Consider the following 15,180-nt stretch of genomic DNA (forward strand, 5'->3'; position numbering starts at 1 on the left):
CCTGTCTCGAAAAACCTAAAAAAAAAAAAAAAAAAAAAAAAAGTGTTCTGCGTTGTTTTAAAATAAAATATCTTTTACATGGCGGGGCGGGGCATAATGTGTTGTAAATCGTTTTGTGTGCTGTAAATTATATACGTGTACTTATATATTATATATAAAACAAAATATAGATAATGTACACAGAACCTTTTTCTTCTTTACATGACCGCCTAACCTGACAGCTTCCAGCCTCACTCCAAAACTTAAAAAAAGTCTCGCGATATTTTAAGGCCGTCTCTTTCCGGACTCTACGGTGGGCGGGAAAAACCCGGAAATGACCTCACGCTCTACGGCATTGATCGACCAGAAGTGACGTTACTTCCCAGAATTCTTAGAGAAGGAGACTCGCGTATTTGCTGCTCCATGAGGAGGGTTGTGGAGCGGCTGGGCAACGTGGTCTGTCTGTCCGCGGGGAGGCGACGGCGTTTGCGCTCCCCTGCGTCCGAGGCCTAGCGGGTCTTCAGCGGCCGAAAGGTAGTCATTTGCAGTGGCGTAAGGGCTCGCGGCTAGCCGCGTAGCGCCCTGACCTGGTCTCATCATGTTGGTCCTGTTTGAAACGTCCGTTGGCTACGCCATCTTTAAGGTAGGTGAGATGGAGTTGTTGAGCTAAAAGGCTTATGTGGGACAGAGAGCTGGGTAAGACTTAAGGAGAGACGAACAACGGAACGTATTTTAGTGTCTTTCAAGTCCCCGGGCTCCGAAAAGATGTGAAAAATCAAGAGCCCGCTGGTTCAGGTGAACACGTGGCTTCTCCGACTTTAGGGCGACCTCTGCTTTAATTACTCAGTTTAAAAAATGGGCAGGACCCTTTTATACAAGTGACAATAAAGCGTTCATTTAATCACCTGAGGCTTTGTACATGTTAGATCAGCGCCGTGTCACACAGCTACACCTCCAATCCAAGATAAGTTTAATATTTATCTAATTTATGTATATGAGTACATTATAGCTGTCATCAGACACACCAGAAGAGGGCTACAGATCCCATTACAGATGGTTGTGAGCCACCATGTGGTTGCTGGGATTTGAACTCAGGACCTCTGGAAGAGCAGTCAGTGCTCTTAACCGCTGAGCTCCAGCCCCAGATATTTATTTTGAGTTTCACTGTGCTGTTCAGGCTTTCCAGGAATTCCCTCTAGCCAGGCTGGCCTAGAACCCAGAGATCCACCTACCTCTGCGTTCTAAATACTGGGATTAAAGGTGTGCACCATCACCGCTGGACTCTTTTTTTTTTTTTTTTTTTAAAAGATTTATTTATTATATGTAAGTACACTGTAGCTGTCTTCAGACACTCCAGAAGAGGGCGCCAGATCTCATTGCGGATGGTTGTGAGCCACCATGTGGTTGCTGGGATTTGAACTCTGGACCTTCGGAAGAGCAGTCGGGTGCTCTTACCCACTGAGCCATCTCACCAGCCCACCGCTGGACTCTTATTTACATTTGAGGAAGGGCTTCCCTATGTAGGTTTGGCTGGCCCCTAACATTTCATTTATATTTAACTAGATTAAAGCTGGGGTTCAAGATCAGGGTCCTTCCAGGCATGATTGGAAGGTTTTGAATAGTGACTGGCTTTGTTTGTTTGTTTTTCCGAGACAGGGTTTCTCTGTGTAGCCCTGGCTGTCCTGGAACTCACTCTGTAGACCAGGCTGGCCTCGAACCCAGAAGCCTGCCTCTGTCTCCCAAGTGCTGGGATTAAAGGCTTGGGCCACCACCACCCAGCTATAGTTTGTTTTCTTGAAAGATTATTTTACTATGTGATGATAAAAGGAAGAGGAGAAAGGTATACTGTGCTTTAATGTAGACAACGTGAATGTCAGGTCTCAGGACAAATAGCTGAGGTGCCTATTATGGCAAGGCTGACTGGCCACAGCCAGTCCACTGGGCTGTACATTCTTCAGCCCAGAAACTGAGCTGGAACCCTTTCCCCAGCTTCATTGATTCCTGTATAAACAGCGTTCTCTTGGTCTTATGTTTTCTGTTCCTCTCCGTTCATGTCCCTGCTCTCAACCTGGCCACTTCTAGATGCCTCTGGCTGTATTCTTTCCCTGGTATCTATAATGAAACCTCTCGTGCCTAGGAATGTCATGTCCCTTTTTTTTTTTTTTTTAATTCAGTGATTCTGCTTGAATGCAGAAATTTGGACTGCAAGCAATAGGATCGAAGGGGGTTTTTGTTTAAGTAAGACATGGAATTGTTGGGGACATGGTATTCACCATTTCCAGTTTGGGCTATGAGGCTTGCCCATGAGCTATCCTTATGTAATTGTGTAAACCAGGGAGGGAGTTCGTAATTACAAACATGAAAGTTAGGCGAGAAGTCTAGGTGGCTTCTATTAACTTGAGTGTCCCTTATTTAAATAGGGAAAGGTTTTTGGTCTTTTTGTTGTTTCCTTTTTCTTATTTTATGTGCATTGGTGTTTTTCCTGCATGTGTCTCTGTGAGCTGTCAGACCTTGGAGTTATAGATAATTGTGAGCTGCCATGGGGGTGCTGAGATTTGAACCCAGGTCTCTGGAAGAGCAGTTGGTGCTTTTAGTCACTGAGCTATTTCTCAGTATAAGAAATAGCTTACAAGTTTATTAGCACAGAAATGGTCTAACAGTGGCATCTTCCTACAATGGGATGCTATTGAGCTGTGGGGAACAATGAGGTAGAGTAAGTATGTAAGCATTTATTTACTTATTAGGTCACATTACATGTAGTATTCAGTGATTTTTGTGATAAATATGCTCTGTTACTTTTGGAAAGTTTTGAGTATTATGTTGAAGTTTTCAGTTTATAATTATTTGGTATTTATATTACCAATCCCTTACCTATGAAATAGGCATGTTCTAGACCTAGTGCTAGTGATTACTCAGTTTGTGAGAAGGGAATTGCATACTTTCTGAAGGTGAGGAATTTTTTTGTGAATCCCTCCAAAAAGTAGATAAGACTAGTTGCTGCCTTCTTTTTTCATGATCTTTCTTTTTTTTTTTTTTTTTTGGTTTTTCGAGACAGGGTTTCTCTGTATAGCCCTGGCTGTCCTGGAACTCACTCTGTAGACCAGGCTGGCCTCGAACTCAGAAATCCGCCTGCCTCTGCCTCCCGAGTGCTGGGATTAAAGGCGTGCGCCACCACGCCCGGCTCTCATGATCTTTCAAAATGCTAGAATATGAATTAGATTTTGAGAGAAAGCCTGTTGGCACAGACTAATGCCTGTACTCATGAATTATAATTCCTGGAAGGGAAGACAAGTGTCCTGACCAAAAGTTCCAGTTATGCAAGTAACTTAATGAGATCGTGTCACAAAAGTTAAAAAGAGGGCTAGGGATAGAGCTCATAGTAAAACACTTGTCTGGCATGTGTGGCCCTAGGTTCAAATTCCAGACATTCCAATATCTTCAGTTACATTGACTACTTCCTCACGCTTGGGCTAGGCAGTGAGTATTCTAACTACTGCTTAGACTGCTGCCTGCTTGCAGTATGCTATGTCTTCAGGTTGTGAGCCACCATGTGGTTGCTGGGAATTGAACTCAGAACCTCTGAAGAGCAGTCAGTGCTCTTACCACTAGCCCCAAATTAATAATTTTTTAAAAATTAGACAACTGTGAACACTTTATTTATTTATTTTTGGTTTTTGAGACAGGGTTTCTCTGTATAGCCCTGGCTATCCTGGAACTCACTTTGTAGACCAGGCTGGCCTCAAACTCAGAAATCACCTGCCTCTGCCTCCCAAGTGCTGGGATTAAAGGTGTGTGACACCACACCTAGCCAAAAACTTTATTTTGTTCAAATTGTTGTTACTAGTAACAATATAAGGATATATGGTAGCATGATTGGGTATAGCCAAAGTTTTATTTGCTCTACACATTTTTCTAAATATTTGGATAACTATTAATCATCATGCTTTTATTACATTTTCTTTGTTGCTTTAACTTTAGTTTTAAGAATAATGACAATTTGGGGTTAAAGAGATGGCTTAGTGGCTAAGAGCACTTGTTCTTGCAGAGGACCCAGCTTCCTGACACCCAATCACATGGTGGCTCGACTATTTGTACCTCCAGTTCTAGGGAACACTCTTGACCTCCAATAGCAGGCATGCAATTGGTACATATAACATGAATTCAGGCAAACGCACTCATATAAAATAAAGTGAATGGTGATTTAAAAAATCTTCCTGAGGCTGGTGAGATGGCTCAGTGAGTAAGAGCACCCGACTGCTCTTCTGAAGGTCCAGAGTTCAAATCCCAGCAACCACAAGGTGGCTCACAACCATCTGTAACAAGATCTGACGCCCTCTTCTGGAGTGTCTGAAGACAGCTACAGTGTACTTACACATAATAAATAAATCTTTAAAAAAAAAATCTTCCGAATACGACAATTCTGTTAATCTAATTGTTATCTTCTAATAATACTTTTTTTTTAAATAGAATAAAATGTGAATTTTTCAAGAGTTACTCTCAATTTTTTTCTTGACAGTTGGTGAGCAATAAGTCTCAGAACAATTAGAAATTGAGACTTTTGTGTGATAGGATAACTTCTAATATATACTCATGGGTCTATATCATATACAAAATAAAATAACTAATCCAACTGATGTATGCTATACAGTACAAGTTGTAGCTTACAATTTTTGACACCAGCACTGTTTTGTAATTGGTAGCTCTTATTGCTTGATTTCTTCAGTCTTTCAAGTTTGTTTGATTAAAATTAAACTCGGAGGCTAAAGAGATAGCTCAGCCCTTAGGTGTCCTGGTTGTTCTTTCAGAGAACCTAGATTAATTCTCAACACCTTCATTCAGCTCACAACCCTCTGTAATAACCTTTCAGGGAACCCATCTCCTTCTGGCAATTGGTGCACAGACGTGCAGGCAAAACACCCATGTACATAACATAAAAGCATTTTATATATATATATATATGAATGAAATATATATATGGAGCTGACCTCAAATTTGCTGCATAGTCAAGGATAACCCATAAATGCTAATATGTAATTGTTCTGTGACCTAGACCTGACAATTACAGGCTATATTGTCCAAAAAAAGTATATGCATAATTGTATAGTGCATTGTGTCATAGTTAGCATGCTTTATTATAATGCTGTTTATATTAACCTGTCATTAATTGTAAAATATCCCTATTTGAGGTGTGTTTGGTATAGAGAGTGTAGATTTGAGGATTGGCTTGACTTAATACAGAAAATTGGTGTTGAAATGAAAATCTTTAATTTACTCTTTTGGTTTTTCGAGACAGGGTTTCTCTGGCTATCCTGGAACTCACTCTGTAGACCAGGCTGGCCTTGAACTCAGAAATCTGCCTGCCTTTGCCTGGGATCAAAGATGTGTGCCACACTACCCGGCTTTTTTTTTTTTTTTTTTTTTCCATCTGCTTGCTCAGTCCCTGCTCCCTCTGACCCAAAGATTTATTTATTATTATACATAAGTACACTGTAGTTTTCTTCAGACACATCAGAAGAGGCATCAGATCTCATTATGGGTGGTTGTGAGCCACCATGTGGTTGCTGGTATTTGAACTCGGGACCTTCCGGAGAGGGGTGTTCTTACCCACGGAGCCATCTCTCCAGCCCCTTAAATTTACTCTTGATTTTATGTAAAGAAACCTATGTAAAGAAAGTGTTAAAAGTGGGTCAGAGGTTCCAGCTTAGTTGATAAAAATGCTTGCCTATATGCACAGAGCATCTTGAGCACTGGGTAAACTGGAGGTTGACGGCACATAGCCCATAATCCAGCACTGGGGATGTGAGGCGATGGTTTGTTTTTAATTATGCATGTATTTGTGAGTGCGAGTGCCTTATTAGGCCAGGGGTACCTGATATGTCTAGAGCTGTAGTTGTAGGTGTTGGCCTTTTGTGACCCACCACATGTAGGTGTTGGCAGTATAACTTGAGTCCTGGAGAAGTACAGTATACTCTCCCACTGAGCCCTCTTCCCAGCCCCAAAGTTTACCGATTTCGTTTCATTAGTTAACCCCACTTTCAGAAATCTGCCCTAAGTGTTTGTCAACACAAAAGTATGGTTAGGTGGTTAGGAGAAAAAATTGAATACATTTAAATACCAGAAGGAACAGAAATTATTGTATACTCACACAAGTCTAGATTGGTAATAATATAGGAAAGATTCTAAAAGACTATAACTAGGTTTAACTTAGATAATTAATTTGACTATAACTTAATGCTGCATAAGAAAACTAGCTTATTTCAATAAGAGAAAATTTTTTTCCTCATATTTTACGTGAATAGTTGTTAACTTGAAAAATAGTTGTATATGTCTAAGTTGCTTTTGAAAAAACTGGTTTATTGCAGGTTCTGAATGAGAAGAAACTTCAAGAGGTTGATAGTTTGTGGAAAGAATTTGAAACTCCAGAGAAAGCAAATAAAATGTAAGTAATCGGGCTGGTGTGATGGCTCAGCGGGTAGGAGCACTGACTGCTCTTCCAGAGGTCCCGAGTTCAAATCCCAGCAACCACTTGGTGGCTCACAACCACCCATAGAAAAACCCACCCATAAGGAGATCTGATGCCCTGTTCTGGCGCGTGTGAGAATGGCAACAGTGTACTTATGTATATTAACAAATAAATCTTTTTTTTAAATGTCTACTGAAGAATTAAATGTCTATCTTGAAGAATTTAGGTGTGCAGTAGTTTGTGGGGACCTCCTCATTTGTATGCTATTTTCAGCTTTTTGGTTTTTGGAAATCTGTTTTATGAACAGTGTTGGTGTGAATTTAATGAAGGCTGGATTTTGTTTGGCAGTGTGGGTATTAAGACAGGGTGTAGTCTTTGCTGTCCTGGTAGTGCTGTAGATTAGGCTGACTCACTTGCTCTGCCTCCAGAATGTGGGGATTAAAGGTGTGCACCATCGCCCAGTAATTGAGGCTGTTTTATTTGGAACATTGGTCATCACAATTTGTATTGTAGATTACAGTGGGCAATAAACCAAGGGATATTTGAGGACACACTATATCATAATTAAATGTAAACTTCTTTCAAAGAAGGAATTGTATAAAGTGTGAGCAAGTTTTCTTTTTTGTGGGTTGATAATTCAAAGGCTTTCTAGTTTACTCTGTAGTGTATTTATCCTCCATGACTTATTTCTGTCTAGCTCTTGGGGATAAAAGTAGGTTGTAAATTCTAGGTTTTAAAGTACTCCCATGTTTCCTCAACTAAATTGGTTGAGGGGAAAGGCGGTAGGCTTTCTTCCAGGTAGAGTCAGGGTCAGCATTTAACCCTTCCTGAACCATCCTGTGAAGTAACCCAGCAGGTGTGTTCAGTCCTGAGAGGAAACTCTGATCCAGTTGCTTACCCCCACGGGAGGGGCCATACCTGTGGATGCCCATGTTTAGTCATACGTCTGCTACTGCTGATAAATACACCAAAGAGTAAAGCATGGCTAACTGAGAGAAAAGTGAAACATAAATACAGTCATCATTTGTGGTTCCATCAGTAATAGCATTGTTGAATGGATTGAGTATATATGCATGGGGTAGGGCTTTTAGTGATTTGGAGAGATGTTCATGATACACTGAGGAAAACCATGCTCCAGAGTAATTTAATATAATTCCACTTATAACTCTCTGTATCCTTGAATATTTAGACAAGATCTGAGAGCTAGAGAATGGAGTTTCATACAAGCAGAAAATGGGATTAGGATAGGACAAAGAAATACAATCAGTACTTTTTTCTTAGCATCTGTATGCTTTTAAGTGTGCATTTGGACTATCAGCATTTACCTTTCCAGGTAAGAAAAATTTGCTTCAACTAATTCTGTTTTAAGGACTATAGGAGACTTCATTGTTGTCAATGATGTATACCTTTTGGAACTGAATCTAAGTGATTTAACAAAAATTCGTCACTACCACTGAGACAACAATGAGTTAACTAATACATTTTCTTTGTACAGAAAGCACTATCATACACAAACTGTGTAGGTGATAGTGTACAATAAGTCTGACAATGAACTCTTTTTCAATCACACTTGTACTTGGAGGGTAGTTGGTTAGTTAGTACTGAGGATAGAACCCTGGTCCTTGGCTATACAAGGAAATGCTCTACCATTGAACCAAATTTCCAACTTTTGTGGTTTTGGTTTTTAAAACAGCATCTTTTTGTAGACCAAGCTAACCTTGAGCTCACAGAGATCCTCTTGCCTCTGTTTTTGATTTTGAATAAGTTAGAACAGGGTTTAAAGTACTTGAACTTTTGATCCTCTCGGGTTGGCCTCTGAATAGCTGCAATTACCGACATATGTTACTACATCTAGTGCATTTATTTTACTGTTAGTATATGCTATATAGAAACAGCTAGCTTCTATTTTCTGGCTATGTAGCTTTTGCAGAATCATTTCTTTCAATAACATTTGTTCTCTTCTAATTCTAGAGTAAAGCTAAAACATTTTGAGAAATTTCAGGATACAGCAGAAGCATTAGCAGGTAAATAAGAATTTAAAAGAAGTTTTCTTTTTTCTTTACTTTTTTTTTTATTTAAAAATGTAGTATTTGTTTTTCTTATTAAAAGGTTATTGTCTTCAGTTGCCTGAGTTAATCTTCCTCAATGTTGTCAATGATGCATCTTATTGGAACTGAATTTAAGTGATCTAACCCATTCGTCACTACCACTGAGACAACATTGAGTTAGCTTTTTTCACCATAGGGTTGGTTTCCCCCATGTGATGAGAGATGACAAGTGGTTAAATTGATCTCCCTGTGGAAACCAACAGCCTAATGCTGAAGCACAATTCAGTAAGAGCTGTTCTACAAGGGACCAAGGTAATGTGCCCATGTACCCAGCTCTCTAATAATTTTATTAATTCAAGGGTAAAGTTGAAACTAGCCACTAGAAATAAAACAATTGGTAAAAAAGCTTGCCAGAGTATACAAAAGCATATCAATATTAAAAGTTGAAAGGAAATAGTTCTTTTATATATATATATATATATATATATATATATATATATATATACGCACACAAAAGGGCATGAGAGCTTATATAAGGAAACATTTTTTTTGTTTGATTGATTTAATTTAAAGGAGGTGGTAATTCAGAGCCTTCAAATTTGGGTCATGTTGGGGGACGGGCATGTTCTGTGTCATTAATCACCCAATTGTTTGAATGATTGGAGAATGAAGGACTGTAAAAATGGTTTAAAACTCGACAAGAATTTTATAGGTCTAAACACTTTAATTAATCACACATGGGGAAAAGATACTGCTTTGATGGGGATATTGAGATATGAGTAGTCTCCTGACTACTGGGATGTGCCACCATATTTGGTCCTCTCTCTCTATATATATATATTTTTTTTTTTCGGGGGGGGCGGGGGGGTGAGACAGGGTTTCTCTGTGTAGCCCTGACTGTCCTGGAGCTCACTTTGTAGGCCAGGTTGGCCTTGAACTCAGAAATCACCTGCCTCTGCCTCCCGAGTGCTGGGGTTAAAGACATGGCCAAAGGACCTGAGACCTGTCCTCTCACAGAATGTTGCTGCTGCTGCTGCTGCTGCTGCTGCTGCTGCTGCTGCTGCTGCTGCTGCTGCTGCTGCTGCTGCTAGTGCCACCATTTGGCATCTTTCCTGTGTTCCAAGATACCCTTCACCCAGACTCGGTTTTAACTGGAAATCATCACAGAGTAGGATACAGAGCCAGACAGCGCAGCCTACACTGTAATGTGAATGTGACCTACAAGCAAGGAACATTTCTAATAAAGTTTGTCATTCTGTCCTTCAAAAAAAAAAAAGACATGGCCAAACACAAAGCAAGTTTCTGTACTACCAATATCTAATGAACTGATGACAATCTTTGAAACAGTCGTATGAGAGAAGGATATTATCTTTGTTGTAAGTGATAAAACATAGGTTTATAATAAACATTTTTGGAAACTAGGGAACTATATCAAGAAGTCCATGAGAGAAATTTCTACAACTAATGGCTTTTTTAATATTCTGATTTTTATCATTCTTACTGTTCATAAAGGTTTTTTTTTTAAAGATTTATTTATTTTTATTATATATAAGTACACTCCAGAAGAGGGTGCCAGATCTCGTTACGGATGGTTGTGAGCCACCATGTGGTTGCTGGGATTTGAACCTCGGACCTTCGGAAGAGCAGTCGGGTGCTCTTAGCCACTGAGCCATCTCACCAGCCCAAGTGGCTGTTTTTATCAGATGAATTTTTTTTTCTGGTAATAAATGGTATATTGTCTCTTACAAATTGGTTTGTTTGGGGGCTGGGGAGCATAGCTAGAAGACCCTGCAACTGAGGATGACCTTTAATTTAGAGTGGTCTTAGACAAGTGCTCCACCAACTGGCCAGTATCCCAGGTACTGTGAGCAGTTCATGCAGGTGCACCTAGCATGACAGAAGATTACCTACGGAACCACTTTCCTGGTCCTATAAGGCAGAACCAAAACTGAGTAACTGTAGACCGGAGTATACAATTTAGATTTTGTAGGATTAATAGTCTCTGATAGAAGTTCATTTATGACATTTCTTTTAACATTTTATTTACTTGGAAGGGTACAATTGTGTCAGAGGACAGCTAGTGAGAGTATTCTCTTTACCAGATAGGTCTTGGGGGGTCAAACTTAAGGGCTCAGTTTGGTGGCAGAAGCCTTGGCCCATTGAGGTGTCTTGTTTGGCCTTGTTTTTGTTTGAAGTTACTTTTTAAAAATTTATTGATTCAGGCATTTATGTAAATAGGTGTTTTCTCTGCATGTTTATCTGCACATCAAAAACGGGCATTGGATCCCATGAAACTCCTCCAGTGCAGTGTGGTGCTGAGAATTGAATCCAGGACCTATAGAGAATAGCTTAGTTCAGGCCCCTGAAGTTATATGAGCAAGTTTTTTAAAGTGATAAGTATTGTTTGATTGAAGAAGATGGTGACCTAGAATGGAATCTAGAGTTAGTCTAGTTTAGAGATTTTACACTTAGAAAAAGTATGTTTAAGGGAAGGACTATTTTGTATGCTGGATTTAAATTGGATAATACAGAAGATTACAAACTAGAAATGAGCTGGAGAGACTGGCTGCTCTTTCAAAGGACCCAGATTCAATTCCCAGTACTCACATGGCAGCTCACAGGTGTTGATAATCCCAATTCAATTGCTCTTACGGCCCTTATAGGCATTAGGCCTGCACATGGTGCATGGACATACACCCATATACATAAAACAACAGAAATTTAAACTTAAACTAGAAACATGAAATGCAATTTTAATGTTTTTTTGTTTTTTCTTTTTTTTTGGTTCTTTCGAGACAGGGTTTCTCTGTGTAGCCCTGGCTGTCCAATGAGCAATGTTTATCCCAGCACTTGGAAAGCTAAAGGCAGGCTCACAAATTTGAGGCCAGTTGAGGCTATAGACTGCCCTATAAAAAGAAGCTGAATCCTAACAATCTTATTTATTTCAGGGTAGGATCTCACTTTGTATACCCAGCTGGCTTTAACTCAGGTGGTCCTGCTTTTTCATGCCTCCCAAGTACTGGGATAAAAATTGTGCATCATCATGTCTGGCATTTATGAGTTTTGGGGGGGGTGGTTTTGTTTTTTTCTTTGTTTCTTTGTTTGTTTTGTTTTTCGAGACAGGGTTTTTCTGTGTAGTCCTGAGTGTTCTGGAACTCATTATGTAGACCAGGCTGGCATGGAACTGCCTCTGCCTCCCAAGTGCTGGGATTAAAGGTGTGCCGCCACCACGCCCTGCCATGAGTTGGTTTTATAAAACATTTACACAAATATTTTTTTAATGTACCTAATAAAAATTTTCTTTGCTTTAAAGTTTACATCAGAAGAGTTCTCAGTTATAAATCTAATTTTTCTGTTTTCCTGTAAAGCATTCACAGCTCTGATGGAAGGCAAAATCAATAAGCAGCTGAAGAAAGTTTTGAAGAAAATAGTAAAAGAAGCCCATGAACCTCTGGCTGTTGCTGATGCTAAACTAGGAGGGGTAATAAAGGTAAAGTCGGGCTGAGGCTGTGGCTGTGGCTTAAAGGGCAAGGCATAATTCTTCCAGGCCTTTTAGAGCTGCTAATCCTGCTCTACTATGTGTTCTCATAGTTGATGTTTTTCTGTTAGGCAGCATAATCTCAACTAGAAGTTGCAAAACACGTTTTCCCTGTACACTGTAGAAAATAAAGATGAACAAAAATGATAATATAAGGTCTAAGTCGTCTAATGCCGTCTGTTCACATTTGTGATGATCCTCACAGAATATAAACTCTTTTTGTTGAGTAAAGAAGTGAGTTCATTGGAAGCTTTAATAGCAGGCATAAAGTACAAGAGGGGAAGATTTAAATGTCTGTGATGGTACCTAGAGTTACTTGCTTGTGATATTATAAATTTTGGCCTATATGAGGGAATTAACAAATATATGTGACAGGGAAAATGTTATGATTGAAACAGTTTTGTTTTTTAAAACAAATTTTTTTCTCCAACATGGAATTTGTGTGCCACAAAATCCAGGGTCAATAAGATACTAGTTATCTGTGTTTATACTATTCATTAATATTCTTTGGGAGGGGTATTTGAGGGATGCACTTATCCATAGGGAAAAGATTGAAACTTTTTGCTGTTACTTTTGGTTAAAATCCGGTGAGTATATGAGTACCTTGTAATTTTTATTTTTAAGATTTATTTATTTTATTTATGAATATACTGTGGCTGTCTTCAGACAGACCAGAACAGGGCATTACAGATGGTTATGAGCCACTGTGTGGTTACTGGGAATTGAACTCAGGACCTCTGGAATAGCAGTCAGCACTTTTTTTTTTTTTTCTTATATATCCAAAACGTGTTTATTGGGAAGGTTCCCACTCATCTTCAATCAGGGGCTTTCAGTGCTGCTTCCTCCTGAAGGAGCATCCTTCTGTCAGCCTCGCTTTTCCACCTGTAGGCTGACAGAGGACAGTGGAGCAGCCAACACACAAGACTACCGTTTGTGCATGGCTAAAGACCGTGGTGATTTTATAGCATCCTGGGCATTTCACGTCCATAAAGTAGGAATTGGGGCTCTGCACCAGGCGCTTTTTCTTGTGTTTCCTCTTCTCCTCTTCTGGAGAGGGATGAAGGAGATCCTTTGCGAGAGGCATGTTCTCGTAGGGAGGTCGTCACCGCCGGAAAGGCAGCAGTCAGCACTCTTAACTGAGCCTTCTCTCCAGCCCAATACTTTGTAATTTTAAAGCTAAATAAATGGCTGGAGTGATGATGGGTGAGTGGTTAAAAGTGCTTAATACACTCTAGCAGAGGACTGGGCTTCAGATCCCATGACCAACATTACACAGGTCATTACTACCCATCACTCAGTTACAGGGGATTTGATACTGTCTGGCACCTGCACTTGTCTACTGCACAAAAACTCCCTTTGGCTGGGGCTAGAGAGATGGCTCAGTGGCTAAGAGCACTAAACTACATGGTAGCTCAACAGCCATCTGTAATGAAATCTGATGCCCTCTTCTGGGGTGTCTGAAGATAATGACAGTGTACTCACATATATAAAATAAATCTTTTTTTTTTTTAATCACATAGGTACATGTGCAGATTTTAAAAGTCTGGAAATCAAATAAAATAGCAGTAGTCCACTTAGTCCAACAAGCAAGAAAAAAACTTCCTCAGATTTAATAATGCTTTGCATCTTGGGATGTAGCCTAGCCAAAAGGGTAATTGGAAGGTTTCTCTATTTAATTTCCATCAACTTCTTAACAAACATACTAGAAACAAACACTATGTACAGTTGAGAAAAGTATATATATTATACCCTGAGATCAATATTGTTTTAAAATACCAGATTCCAGTGAGGTAGTTCATGCTTATCTGTTGTATCCCTGCCTGCGGCTTACAAGGACCTGGTACACCAGGGAGGCAGGCTGGGGATGAAAGAGACTTAGACGACGAGAGGTTAATGGAGCCAAGACATGATTCTGTTCAAGGCTCTCCAGTTTACTACGAGAGACTACTTATAAAAGGGGAAGGCCTATTCCCCACCCCACCCCCTGTCCAGTCTTCCTGTCTGGAGCAAGCCTGTAGGTGATGTGCAGAATAGGATGTTCCTCCAAAATGTATCAGGTGCTTCTCAGCAGGTAGCAGTTGGTGAGAGTAGTGGCTGGTGGCAGAACAAAAGAAAGAGCCTTCTAGGTCGGAGGCACCACCCCAGGTAATTTCCTTCTCAGTGGCAACAAGGTCAAAAAGTCTGGATCAGCCTGCTTCAGGGTTGAGGGAGGCCACACTTAACATTTCCGGAGACTGAGGCAGCTTGTTACTGTGAGTTTGAGTTGAGCCTGTGAATTCACATTAATTAGTGAATTCTTTTTGGTTTTTCAAGACATGGTTTCTCTGTATAGCCCTGGCTGTCCTGGAACTCACTCTGTAGACCAGGCTGTACTCAGAAATCCCCCTGCCTCTGCCTCCCAAGTGCTGGGATCAAAGATGTGTGCCACTTCTGCCTGGCTACATTGGTGAATTCTTAAAAGACAATATCTGAAAACTCACAATGGTGAATTTTCAAGAAACTTTTTTTTTCATTTAATGTGAATTTCTTTTATAGGAAAAATTGAATCTCAGCTGTATCCATAGTCCTGTTGTTAATGAACTTATGAGAGGAATCCGATCACAAATGGATGGCTTGATTCCTGGGGTAGAACCACGTGAGATGGCAGCCATGTGTCTTGGATTGGCCCACAGGTAAGTACAGAAAAGTTAAATATATGCTTACTCGTATACATACACATATTTATATACTGCCTCCCGAGTGCTGGGATTAAAGGCGTGCACCACACTGCCCGTCGAGAAAGAACTTTACTGTGTACACGTGTTTCTGGTTCGGCCAGAAAAGGCTGTCAGGTGTCCCTTCATCCTTCCTATTCCTTTGAGGCAGACTCTCCCCCTGGTTTCCTGGGCTAGGCCAGAAATCCGCAAACCTCATTGATCCTTCTGCCTCCCAGCTGAGGTTTAGGCACACATGGAATTGCTGGCTTGTTATGTAGGTACTGGGATCAGACTTCCCCGGCTCATGATTGTATAGCAAGTACACTTACCTGCTGAGCCATCTTTATTACTCAGCGAGCCATAACATGCTAGGATTGTTGAAAGTAGTGTCCTAATTGGCAGTGGTGGAACATACCTTTAATCCCAGCACTCTGAGATCCCAGATAGTCTGGTTTA

The 15,180-nt window shown here is 40.2% G+C and overlaps 2 protein-coding genes and 2 non-coding genes across 5 annotated transcripts in view; 3 read left to right on the plus strand and 1 right to left on the minus strand.

Annotated features, from left to right (window-relative positions):
• Positions 1-378: 378 nt before the first annotated feature.
• The window catches only part of Nop58 (NOP58 ribonucleoprotein), a 30,759-nt gene continuing 15,957 nt past the window's right edge, over positions 379-15,180 (plus strand). Inside the window, exons 1-5 of one of the 2 annotated variants that reach the window (XM_021163287.2) lie at positions 379-622; positions 6,342-6,418; positions 8,414-8,466; positions 11,859-11,980; positions 14,564-14,700. In XM_021163287.2, coding sequence (XP_021018946.1) covers positions 578-622; positions 6,342-6,418; positions 8,414-8,466; positions 11,859-11,980; positions 14,564-14,700 — 434 coding nt within the window. In that variant the 5' untranslated portion in view covers positions 379-577. Of the gene's footprint in view, positions 623-6,341; positions 6,419-8,413; positions 8,467-8,686; positions 8,803-11,858; positions 11,981-14,563; positions 14,701-15,180 lie in introns of those variants that run through there. The other variant, XM_029478402.2, reaches the window with a different exon arrangement.
• On the plus strand, positions 7,825-7,911 carry LOC115032521 (small nucleolar RNA SNORD70). The gene has a single exon (XR_003838177.1). It is a non-coding gene; the product is annotated as a small nucleolar RNA SNORD70 (small nucleolar RNA).
• On the plus strand, positions 8,584-8,667 carry LOC115032522 (small nucleolar RNA SNORD70). Its single transcript, XR_003838178.1, has one exon. It is a non-coding gene; the product is annotated as a small nucleolar RNA SNORD70 (small nucleolar RNA).
• On the minus strand, positions 12,789-13,139 carry LOC110294810 (small ribosomal subunit protein eS27). The gene has a single exon (XM_021163300.3). It carries the CDS (start codon positions 13,110-13,112, stop codon positions 12,858-12,860), a length of 255 nt encoding a protein of 84 aa, XP_021018959.1. The 5' UTR covers positions 13,113-13,139; the 3' UTR covers positions 12,789-12,857.

This window comes from Mus caroli, unplaced genomic scaffold (assembly GCF_978045245.1).
Source record: "Mus caroli unplaced genomic scaffold, Mus_caroli_1 scaffold_1, whole genome shotgun sequence".
NCBI classification, from domain to species: domain Eukaryota; kingdom Metazoa; phylum Chordata; class Mammalia; order Rodentia; family Muridae; genus Mus; species Mus caroli.